At 36.5% G+C, this 12,971-nt stretch overlaps 1 protein-coding gene across 1 annotated transcript in view; it reads left to right on the top strand.

Moving 5' to 3' along the window:
- Positions 1-3,054: 3,054 nt before the first annotated feature.
- Positions 3,055-12,971, top strand: part of mccc2 (methylcrotonyl-CoA carboxylase subunit 2) — a 33,384-nt gene continuing 23,467 nt past the window's right edge. The window contains exons 1-7 of the mRNA XM_030142571.1: positions 3,055-3,264; positions 6,202-6,268; positions 7,898-7,982; positions 8,161-8,262; positions 8,525-8,652; positions 11,277-11,389; positions 12,633-12,746. Coding sequence (XP_029998431.1) covers positions 3,133-3,264; positions 6,202-6,268; positions 7,898-7,982; positions 8,161-8,262; positions 8,525-8,652; positions 11,277-11,389; positions 12,633-12,746 — 741 coding nt within the window. The 5' untranslated portion in view covers positions 3,055-3,132. The remainder of the gene's footprint in view (positions 3,265-6,201; positions 6,269-7,897; positions 7,983-8,160; positions 8,263-8,524; positions 8,653-11,276; positions 11,390-12,632; positions 12,747-12,971) is intronic.

Raw genomic sequence — 12,971 nt, 5'->3', positions numbered from 1 at the left:
AGTAAGACGTCGATTTCCACCGCCATCGTCTCTAAAAGAGTTGGAGGGTATTCTAACTGAAGAATGGCTCAAAATTCCTTTGGAAACAATTCACAAGTTGTATGAATCAATACCTCGGAGAATTGAGGCTGTAATTGCCGCAAAAAGCGGACCTACACCATATTAAATTATATTTTGTTGATTTTTTAAGGTGTTTCCATTATTTTGTCCAACCCCTGTATATCGTGTATCTAATACACATTATTGTAGAACCAGTTCCAAAGAGTGTAATGCTTTCTATAATCCACATGGTGGCAGCAAGGATCCACATAGTGATGGTATTTCCTGGGCTCTTGGCTGTTAATCCTGAATTCCATTGAAATGTACAGTTTATGCACTTTCATGTTGTTAAAGCTGTTTAATTGTGATAAAAAATCATCAGCAGAGTTAGATACAGTACTGTGTAAAAGGCGTAGGCAGCCTTTAGCTTTGTTGTTTTTGCAGGGCTGTAATGGGTGTGTGTCTACAAATGAAATATGTTGGCAATAAGTGTCAATTAATCTATGAATTACTCTAAAATCTAATCTCTGTAATATTCATTTTTTGTCTGAAATACATTTTTAGTATTGTTTACATATTTGCTGTATATTGTAGATGTACAGATTTAAGTACAATGACCGAGAAATGTATATGTGTGGTCATACATGGTAAGATAGTGCAGCTCTGATTTTGTGTGTGTGTGTTTCAGTACTATACACTATACTGCAACCGATTAATCGACTCAAAGTGATCCAAAAAAAATAATTCAACCACAATTCTCCTGAATCAAAGCTTGGTTTCCTTCATTTCTCTGCTGTTAAACATTGGTTCCACTGGTATGTTTCACACGGACGCTTATTGTGACGCACAAAGAAGCTTCAATTCAGGAAAACCGCAATAGAATAAATATCTCCCTTCAATCAATTTGAGTCGATTAATCGAATCAGGACTTTTTTGCATTGACTTCAAGCACCTAGTTGATTGATTGATTGCAGCTGTACTATACACATATTTCCTGCATATTTCTTATTAGAAATACAGACACTCACCCATTACAGCCCTGCAAAAAAACAAACAACAACGACAACAACAAAGGTTAAGGCTTCCCAAGACTCAGACTCAAGACTCAGTACTGTATATTATTTGCTTATTTATTGGTGATTTATTTAATAAGGAATATTAGAACCTATTGGTTACATGGATGTACTTTAAACAACCATCCAAATCAAGTAATGCAAACAGTATTTACAGAGAATGCTATTTCGCAACACCTGTCCATATAGAGGGGCTTTTTATGGAAGTTAAGACAAAAACAAAGTGAGTTATTGTAAATTAAACTAACCCTTTCATTCATGAATTATTAGAACCGTAATCAAGATTTTTTTCTGGAATGTTTTTATTCCTCTTTAGGCATGGAAAAAAAAACAAAAAACGATTCAATTGAATTTTTTCACGAAGCTATTTTTCACGAAGTTACAAAAATGTCCACTCAGCTGAACACCATGCATTTAATTTTAGAAGCAAAGGAACATGTATTTACTGATATACTGTGTGAAAACTAAGAAAAAAAAACATTTTAATGCTGCTAATCTCATGTTTTCTCACATTTTAACATACTCTAATACTAGTTATTACTCACTTCATGAAGATAATATGCAAAAAATAAAAAAAATAAAAATTGTTGAGAAAAACAAAAAGTAAAACCCTTTTAATTACAGTCTAATAACAGTTAGCATTTTTTTTTACACTCCAACATGTTACTGCAGATAAGGTTTATCTAGAACAGCAAAGTTACACTAATGGTATGAATTGCAGTGTATGAGATGATGCATAAACGTCCAGTGTGTAGGATGATATGGAACTAAAACATCAAAATCCATGAATATATAAGACAACACCTCTGAGCAGCTGTCCACTGTAATGACCACTATGCATGAAAGGGTTAAATTAAATTAAATTAAATTAAATTAAATTAAATTAAATTTAATTTAATTTAAAAAATCATGTACGATATATCAAATAGAAATATCATAACTGTTAAAAACTCCACTTCCTGGTTGGGGAGGGTCAGGACCTAACCCTCACCTGTCAGGCCACACCCAACCCTTTAAGAGGAAGGATCAGGCCCAGCCCATCCCCTTTTCCCTTTGTTTGATGTAGAGCAGAGGTGTCCAATCCTGGTCCTCGAGGGCCACTATCCTGCATGTTTTAGATGTTTCCCTCTTCTAGCACACCTGACAGTCGTTATCAGGCTACTGCAGAGCTCGATGATAGGATTATCATGTGAATCAGGTGTGTTGAAGAGGGATACATCTAAAACATGCAGGATACCAGCCCTCGAGGACCAGGATTGGACACCCCTGATGTAGAGCATGCAGCCTGAAGAAGAATCAGATTTACGAGGGCCGTTCAATAAGTTCATGGCCTCACCCAGAACAGAACAACACAGACTGATAATTTATATTTTTTTATTTTTCAACATAATCTCCATTTACAGCAATGCACTTGGTCCATCAATGTTCAAGCATCACTATCCCATCACGAAAGAATGTAACATCCTGTATTATAACAACCAGTATTTCTGGGTGAGGACATGAACTTATTGAACAGCCCTCGTAAATGCACAGAGTGGATGGATGCAGACCTGAGTGAGTTATTTTGTGTTATTGTTAGTTGAATATCCTTGAATATGTTTGGAATTGTTTTAGTAATACAGTTATTGTTTCCCTTTGTTTAAGATTTAATACCATCCTTTCCATGTCATCACCTGTACTATTCCACCTGTGAATAATCTGCCTAAAGAGAAAATAAAGCATTAAACGGAATCCCTGACCAGTCTTCATATCCGACCGTATGCCAATGCAGAAGTTTTAATTATTCCAACACAAATCAGCCCTTCAACACCAGCCTTCATAGTTTTTACAATAACTATTTTCAAAACCAAATTCTCTTTCATTCACCTACTGTGGAAAAACCCTGTGTGTTCATTATTCACCAGCAGGTGGCAGTGTGGCGCCTCAGGTCAGAAAACACAGTATCAGAAGAAGAACATTGCTAGGCTAGCTAGCAAACTCCAGGTGCAGTTTCCACGTTGAGTGACACCTGAGCAGCAAAATGCTCCTCCGGACGGTCCGACCGTGGTTACTCCGTTACAGGACTTTACCTTTGGCTTGTTCTCGGCCTTATCATGCCGACGCAGTGGCTCGAGTCGGTTCTCAGCCTGATAAACTGTCCGCTGAATACCAGGTAGGTTAGCCTGCAGCTAACAGTGTCCGACCTAAAAGTGGGATTACACTAACACTGGTGGTGTTAATGTCAAGTAGGGCGACGAAAAACAAACACTGTCCAAAGACGCAGAGGTCAGTCAGTGTTGACAAGTAGCTATATTATTGTTTTATTCCGCCCGTAAAGTGAGCAGAAGCTAATGCTAGAGGTCAAAACCTTGAACTCAGCTGAAATGAGCTGTGTTCATGGGAGGTCTTTGCATCCCAGGGTCCCCATAGTGTCCCTGGTGTGATCCACTAGTCCTGGATATGTGCATGGCCCTGTCCTTCCATGTTGGATGCAATAGAACTGCTTGTGCATCCTGCTCAGTTTGTCCCTCCACAGACATAGTCCCCTACCCCAGTGACAGCTGCTAGTGCTGTGGTAGTTCCAGATGTTGTGCCGAATTCTGCTCCCTGCCGAAAACTGCTCCCTCTTCCCTAAGTCAGACATGAAGAGGACAATGTGCACCGAATTCATCCTGTCACAACTTTTCTCCTTTCTGACTGTAGGGTATGAAATTAACCCTTTCATGCATAGTGGTCACTACAGTGGACAGAAATTCTCCAGCTGTTCTCTTGTATATTCATGGGTTTAGTTGTTTTAATTTCATATCAACCAACACAGTGGACACTTATGAATCATCTCATAAACTGCAATTCATACCATTACTGTAATTTTGCTGTTCTTGATTGGAAATCAATTGTTAATTGTTAGTTTTTACATATTATCTCCATGAAGTGAGTAATTACTAGTATTAGAATATGTTAAAATGTGAGAAAACATAAGGTTAGCTGCATTAAACATGGTTTCATTTCACTGTTTTCATATCACTTTATGATATTGGGTTTTAAATACATGTTTCTTTGCTTCAAGAATAAAATTAATGGTGTAGCTGAGTGGACATTTTTGTAAATCTGTGGAAAAAAACCCTCAATCTCATTGTTTTTTTCATGCCTAAGGAGGAATAAAAACACACACACACACACACACACACAAAAAACAACTCAACTAAGGTTCTCATAATTCATGCATGAAAGGGTTAACTGTGAATTATTCAACCTCTTAACACCATCATACCTGTGTAGCAATTAAGTCAGGGGTGTCAAACTCATTTTAATTCAGGGGCCACATTCGCCCCAGTTTGATCTGCAGTGGGCCGGACCAGTAAAATAATAACAGTGAAAAAAGTGAAATTATATCATGATCAGGTTTACATCTACAAAGTTTCCTTAAAAATCTGAATAACATGAACAACTTGAATTGTCTTAAGAAAAACAAGTGCAATTTTAACAATATTATGCCTCTGTTTATCAGTTTATCATTTACACATGTGCATTACAATCACACAAAACATTTAGTAACAGGCAGAATATTGGTCAAATTGCATTTACTTTCCGTAAGACATTTCCGTTTGTTCATATTTGTTCAGGTTATTCACATTTTTTTGGAAAAGTATAGTTTGGTAATGTAAACATTTTCATCTAATTGTACTTTTTTTACACCAATAAACAGAGAAAATTTGAGGTTGTCATTATTTACAGGTTATTATGATAATATTTTACTGGTTCTGACCCACTTGAAATCTAATTGGACTGTATGTGTCTGTATGTGGAACCTGAATTAAAATGATTTTGACACCACTGATTGTTTATATCTTCAGTGTAATTTTTGCATTTCACAAATTCATCCCGCGGGCCAGATTGGACCCTTTGGCGGGCCAGATTTGGCCCATGGGCCGCATGTTTGACACCCCTGAATTAAGTAATTAATTAATATTGTAAGATATTGCAGGTACGTTTTTTTTTTAAATCTTTTTAATATTAAAGAGTGTGCAAACTGTAAGGTATATAAAACTTTCTAAAGTTAAATCTTAGATACACAACACACAAAATGTAAAACAATATAAACAGATACTGCCGAAAACTACATCACCTGCAGCTGGGGATGCAGTTTTCGGCAGGGAGCAGAATTCGGCACCAGATATTGCTGAAAACTGCATCCCCCATCAGAATTAGCTTGTGAAGCTAAAGGAGTGGAATTACTTTAGCAGCTCACATTTGGAGTTATTCTGGTGTGACAGGGTGAATTTGGTGCACTTTGTCCTCTTTATGGCTGATTTAGGAAGGGGGAGCTGTTTTCGACAGGGTGTAGAATTTGGCACAACAACAGACAGTCCCATATGACAACACATGAGGATTATTGAACAAACGGTCAAGAGGAAAGACTCATGGACCCCCAGGCAGTAATGAAAAATAGGAGAAGAGGTGCTCTTTGATGAAGGGACTGCCAGTGTACAAAAATACAAAACCCAAGGCACTCTCTTATAATTTTAAAATGTATTCATTAATTATGGCATGTCCCCCTGATAAGGGCCAGCAGGACTCAGTGAGGCCCAGTAAGACATGCCAGAATTAATGAAAGCATTTTAAAATTACAATAGAGTGCTTTGGTTTTTGCATTTTTTTGTACATGAGTATTATTATTCTCTATTATTTTAAGTGCAAAACCTGTGGGTTTAAATCAGGGCCAGGAAGAATTTGAGCCTAATAATTTCAAGTTGCCAAAAAAAAAATCAACCTTTCTAAGCCTGTAAAAGAAACACCTGTAATGAATTCAGATTTGTGTTTGTGTAGGAAACAGACATACATAGACACATACATACATATTACCGTGGCTGTTCTTGTACTAGTTTAGATCGTACTAATGGGGCTCTGCTCTGGGACTGACACTTCCCAGTTCCACCCTTTACTCTTAAATAAATGAACAAATAAAATGACTCTTTCACACAGAGGAGCTGTGAAGAAAATACTAAAGATGCAAAATAGATATTCAAAATATAGCTCTAACGCATGTTTTATGTTAGATAAAGGAGGAATGTGCCTTTCTCCAACTGTTATTCTTGTGCTTGTTTTTCAGGAAAACTATGATCGAATGCAAGTTCTTGTTGATGAATTGAAAGCACGGACAGAGAAGATTAAACTGGGTAGGTGTTGGGTCTGTACAGACTCTTTAACCTCTTATCACTGTATCAGTATGTTTTAGTTTAAACAGTTTAAAGGTTACAGACAAAAAAATTTGACACAATGTTGATGAAGCGCAGGTGATGAAATATTGTTCCAGTTATAGCTTTGGTGAAACTTTGTGTTTTGTTCAGTATCTTTTAGGGATGTGCATGATTAATCCATTAGTGAACTAGTGTCAACAGTAAGCATAGTTGACAGCTTTTTTTTTTTGTATTCTCACCGGCCAATCGGCCATGAGCTGTTGTGAAGGTCCTGTCTTCGTCTTCATTAGTAGTTTCTTCAAACATTTTCTCCAGTGATACTCGTGGTTGAGTTCATTTCAAATTTCATATGTATCTTCCTTGTGACAATGTCTACAAAGTATGTTCACAGTTTTGAGAAATTGAGATTTTGGAATTTTGGCAGATTTTAAAAATATTAAATCTGTGCCGTTAGATTAGATTAGACTTTAATGATCCTACAACGGGGAAATTCAATGGTCAAGGCAGTAACAGAATAAAGTGTATGAAAAAGCGTGCATGAATAAAGAAAGTGCAAAAAACAATATAAAATAACAATAATAGTAGTATTGATGATAATAATATCTAGTGTGTTGACCTGTGGGAATCCATGGGTTCTAGATGTGGTAGTTTTTATGCTGTTGTGTATTTGTTCATGCTGTACTGCATTTGTCCAACAGTTACTGCCAAAACGTTTTGGCCATAGCAACATGATTGTAAGGCAATTGTATTCCAAAATGATTAATATCTGAAAATACTGGTCTTATCAACTTGCCGTTTTTGCTACTATCTTCCTTGACCAAAAATACATAAGTATGCCAAACTGCAGTAGTCAGCTCTTTCCAGATTGTGTGTGAATCCCGAGACACGCACACAGACGCCACTTGGCTTTTATAATCTAAATAGTAATAAGAAACTATACAGACTATATACATATTTACAACATATTGGAACATTGCAGTGGAATTGCAAAAATGCAATATGTCAATCAGTAACACCTTCCTTCTAATGGTCCATAATTTGATGGTTTATAACATGTAAATAGTTACAGATATAAATATAGTTCCTATCGATCACTGATAGAAGTCATATATGGACTTTGACTGAACTAGTTGAGTTCTGCCCTAGTGAAAGTACCGCCCACTTCTATTGGGAGGTTGATCTCCTGCATCAAGACCACAGGACTCTAAGACACAACCTGACAACCTCACAAATTCAACTGGGGATCGATTCAGATAGAACATGATGCTGACATACAGGGGCAGTAGAACTATTTTTAGTTTTTTATGAGTCAACTAAATTTCTTTGGTTGGTGGTGGGGAGGTTTTCTTTATATTAAAGACTAATGTTTATGGCACTACCTGAGTACTGTATAGGTTAAGTAAAAAAATGCTTTCAATTCAAAATATCATTATTATTTGCTTTAGGAGGAAAGCAGGTGTTAATGATGGTTATGGTTACAATTATATACTGTACCTATGAATATCTATTTAAATGGGCTTTTCTTATTCCACCTTAAAAGTCAAATGTTTTTCCCTCATCGTACCAGAGCATTTTCAGTTAATATGCCTTTTCTTTGTTTCTGTTCAGGTGGAGGAGAAAAAGCCAGAAGACTTCATACATCTCGTGGGAAACTCTTGCCCAGAGAGCGAATCGACAGACTTCTGGACCCAGGGTAGTTCCTCTGGTTCTGTCTGTGGTTTGTTAGTCTGCTGTGATGTGTTTAGTGTCTGTAGGAGGTTCACATCACTGTCATGGGGTTGGTGTTGTGTAGAGCCCTAATAACAGCAGCAGGCATCGTTAGATCATCCTTATTACTTCTTATATCTCTCCTGGGTTTGGTTTTGTGGCAGGACACCTTTCCTGGAGTTGTCTCAGTTTGCAGCGTATGAGTTATATGGAAAAGAGGAAGTCCCAGCAGGCGGCATCATTACCGGGATCGGTCGAGTGTCAGGGTAAGTACCAGCGCTTCTCCAGTTAACTCCTTCATTCCCACATTACAGGAGTTGTTAAATGAAACAGTGGACATTTGTGAGATTAAACGATGAAGAACATTAAGTGTGTGTTTGTTAAACAGACTTTCCTTCTTTAAATGTTCACTTGTCGGCTGTGATAATTTCACAACCGTGTGTTATTTTTTTCCAAATTGCTTTTTGTTTTAATTACCAACTAATGTTCATTTGAATTAAAACAGTTCATGTGTGTCCTTTCCCTTAGGGTGGAGTGTGTTGTTGTTGCAAATGATGCTACTGTCAAAGGAGGAACGTACTACCCGGTCACCGTCAAGAAACACCTTCGGGCCCAGGAAATAGCTCAGCAGAACCATTTACCATGTATTTACTTAGGTGAGAATATTCAGGTGTTTTAGTGTAAAATATAAAAAAAAACTTCAATTCAAATAATATGATGCTATACAGTTCAGTACAGTACCCATTATTTGGATTTCATTTCTTTTCTTTGGGTCTTTATAAGCAGACAGCAAATCATAAATGATTTAAAAAAAAAAAAAAAAAAAAGAACATCCTTTTTTACTTCACGTATTTGTTTCTCTGGTCCTGAAGTTCATCCATGGTGTTTGTTTTTGACTTCTTAGACATTCTTGCCTTTTTAATGCAAAAAAAAAAAAAAATCTCTGACAAATGAGTTCATAAAAAAAGTGGCGCATCTTCCCTGCTTCGTCCCACTTTGCACTTTTCTAACACATTTATTTATTTATTTTTTAACCTTTTTTGAGAGGGAGTCCTGACCAAGATAGGCAGCAGCAAATACAACACACAGTTACAAGATTATACAGTTAAAATGCATATGGGCCAGATCAAGTTTCACCTATCATTTCTCAAATAGGCTATTTTTTTAGCTTAAGAACTCTATTTTATGGAACTGTTTAAAAAGTTTCATTATCACTTGTAGAAAAAAAAAGATATAATCAATATAAAATGAAACCTAAAAAGGCCTAATATATATAAATGTGCTATTAACCTTAATAATAATATTTATTGGTGAACTATGAACTATTAGGGTCCAAATACACAAATACGAGGGCTGTTCAATAAGTTCATGGCCTCACCCAGAAATACTGGTTGTTATAATACAGGATGTTACATTCTTTCGTGATGGGATAGTGATGCTTGAACATCGATGGACCAAGTGCATTGCTGTAAATGGAGATTATGTTGAAAAATAAAATATAAATTATCAGTCTGTGTTGTTCTGTTCTGGGTGAGGCCATGAACTTATTGAACAGCCCTCGTAAATGAACAAAGACTAATAAAAGTGGGTTTAGATAAATATGACCCCTTTAAAGAAATGATTCCATCATACGATGCAGAGTAAACAAAAGCCCTTTGACCCAGTTTTGTACGGACAAATGGAACAGAAAACCATATGTGATCATTTGTACAGAGAGATTAAATATCAGAATTATTCTTCTCAATTAACGTACAAATGTAGAACGGCAGGAAGCCAAGTACTGACTTGTAAATAAACATGGACCAATAGCTGAACCTACTCCAGAGTAGAACTCACAGTGGAGACTCGATGCTTTACAGTAGGTAATAAACCTCAGAGAAGCATCATGGGAAACAGTGTCAACCATCTGAAGACACTGAACTGAAGCACTCATGTATAAAACATCTCCATAATCCAACACAGATATAAAAGTTGTAGCAACAAGACACTTTTTTTTACATTAAAAGAAAAACACAATTTGTTTTGAGAATAAAAACTTAGCTTTAGCCTCAGTTTCTTCACAAGGTTTTCCACATGTGGCCTCTTATCATTTGTGGCAGTCTTTCTTTGTACCTGTAGGAGAATTCTCCACCGACAGCAGCAGAAATGAGTGGATACAGTTTAGAAGAGAATAATCAGTAAATACCAGTAAATGTTCAGTTATTGGTCACATTTGTCAGTAATGAACACATAGAGCAGGGGTGTCAAACTCATAGTTCAGGGGCCACATTCAGCTAAATTTGATCTACAGTGGGCCAAACCAGTAAAATAAAAACATAATAATATATAAATAATCTCCACTCTAAACTTTCCTCTGTGTGAAAAAATTAAGATTACATTTTGAAAATGTTTACATCTACAAACTATCCTTTAAAACAATGTGAATAACATGAACAAACTGAATAAATATGTGCAATTTTTAACAATATTCTGCTTCAGTTTATTATTTAAAGATATAATATTGTTAAAATTGCACTTACTTCTCTTAAGACATTTCAGGTGGTTCATATTTGTTCAGGTTTTTCACAGTTTTTGTGAAATTATACTTTGTTTTAGTGTAAGTACATGAAAATGTTTACATTTGCAAAGAGAAAAAATTGGAGCTGTGAGTATTTATAGGCTATTACCGTAGTATTTTACTGATCCGACCCCCTTTAGATCATACTAGTCTGAATGTGGAACCTGAACTAAAATGATTAATATCGTAGTGTAATTTTTGCATTTCACACACTCATCTAAAGGGCCGGACTAAACCCTTTGGCGGGCTGGATTTGGCCCCCAGGCCGCATGTTTGACACCTGTGACATAGAGCTTCAAGTAATGATCATATAGAGTAGATTTTACTGTTACTTTAACTGGGACAATGACATAGATAGATAGATAGATAGATAGATAGATAGATAGATAGATAGATAGATAGATAGATAGATAGATAGATAGATAGATAGATAGATAGGCAGATAGATGGAGTGCATGACTCGAACACAGTCTGAAAAATGAATACAGTTGTCAAATATTTAGTCTCAATATATTAAAAGTACTATGTGATATAAAAGTGCTGTGTGCATGCTATTAAAAAAATCTTTTAAAATCTAAAATCTGTTTAAAAGCCTATAAAATGGTTCTAGCAGCAGGTTTTTACAGTCAATATAAAATAGAGTCAAGATAAATGTGTATAATATCGCCATGGGCATGGTTTGAATAATAATGTTCCCTAAATGTCCTCATGTTTGTGTTTTAGTGGATTCGGGAGGGGCCAATCTACCCCGACAGGCTGATGTGTTTCCAGACAGAGATCACTTTGGACGCATTTTCTTCAACCAGGCCAGACTGTCCTCAGAGGGGGTAGCACAGGTCAATCCAACGTACAACTACTGTCACATGTCTTATAATCCACAAGGAATTCATATAGTTGAAGTGTCACTGAATTGAATGTTCCATGTTTGATCTGAGTCAGCTTAAAGTATTTTCTATGAAGTTTTGTATTTTATTGACTCTAAAATTGGCACCAAGATTTAGATTTTTACTGCATCCTGGTTCAAAGGTTGTCCTCTCCAGTAGTAATCCTACGCCTGCTTCAGGCTGACAGTCTGTACTGTTTTAAAACTTCCCTTCACTGTGTGAAAGAATAACAACCTCTGAGCTGCAGCTCCAAGTTTTGGCAAAGACAGAATTTTTTTCTTTTGTGGTGTTTGAGTTATTCTACGGTCCATGGCTCAATTCCCCACTTGTAAATGTTCCACCAAAAGAATTTGGCAAAGACACAGTTCCTCCTTCTTGCACTTGGCTAAAACCAAGATGAGTGTAATGTGTTTAAAGAAATACAGAAAAGCCAGAGAAACAAACTGTTCATGGTCTGCTGTTAAAATTCATGCAAGAACGTCCACCACCAGAGAAGGCTTTTAAAGCTGATAAATGTCACAATGTTTTATAGAAAAGTCCAATGGTTTTGTAACTAACCTGCCTCCAGTAAACCTAGAGGTGATGGACACATTTATATCATAATACGGGAAGGTCTCAGAGCGTGTGTGTGTGTCTGCACAGTTTTGAGAAATTGCGACCTTTTTAACTGTCCAATTTGGTACCTACAGTTGAGGAATAGTCCTATCTCCACATTAAATATCTCAGCAAGTTGATAGGACCAGTATTTTGAGAGATTTTAGTCATTTTGGAATGCAATAGCCTTACAATCACGTTGCTCAGTTGACTGGAAGTGCTGCATGATGGGAAATGAAATTAAAAACAGGAACGAGACATTTACTGACTTACGCCCCTATATATTGGTGTTAATATGACCCATGGTTCCCCATGGGTCAGCACGCTAGTTTGAATATATTCAACTTCACTCAGTTGCATTTCCACATTAAGAAAGGCTAGTTTTTCTCTCCAGGTGAATGAACCTACATATTAGTGGGGTTTTTTTTCTCCAGATTGTCTTCCCTTTAGCCATATTTAACAATCATAACATTAGTTTTTAAGATTGTTGTTTAATTGAAATTAATTATTAGTATCAGAAGTCACAGGAGTAACTGTGCAAAGTCCTTTAGACTGTCATGTCTTCCAAATCTGATTAATTTTTCTTCCTCTCTTTCTTCAGATTGCTGTTGTCATGGGTTCCTGCACGGCGGGTGGCGCGTATGTACCCGCCATGGCAGATGAAAGCATCATTGTGCGCAAGCAAGGAACCATTTTCCTCGGAGGACCTCCTTTGGTAGTGCCATTTTTATTATGTGGAAATTGGCAGGATTGAAGATTCAAAGGGTTTTATTGTCATGTGTACAGTAAAGAAACATGTTTCCCTGTACAATGAAAATCTGACTTTGCCATCTACACTGAAAGAACAAGAAAATTTAAAATGTATAAAAATAGAATAATTTAACTAGGAAGTTAAAAGAAACAAAACAAAGTGGCGTTTAAGAATGGCATGCAAAAGAGA

The sequence above is a fragment of the Sphaeramia orbicularis genome, chromosome 9, assembly GCF_902148855.1.
Source record: "Sphaeramia orbicularis chromosome 9, fSphaOr1.1, whole genome shotgun sequence".
NCBI classification, from domain to species: domain Eukaryota; kingdom Metazoa; phylum Chordata; class Actinopteri; order Kurtiformes; family Apogonidae; genus Sphaeramia; species Sphaeramia orbicularis.
Note: the sequence above shows the minus strand (reverse complement) of the source record. Positions and strands in the feature narration are given on the sequence as shown.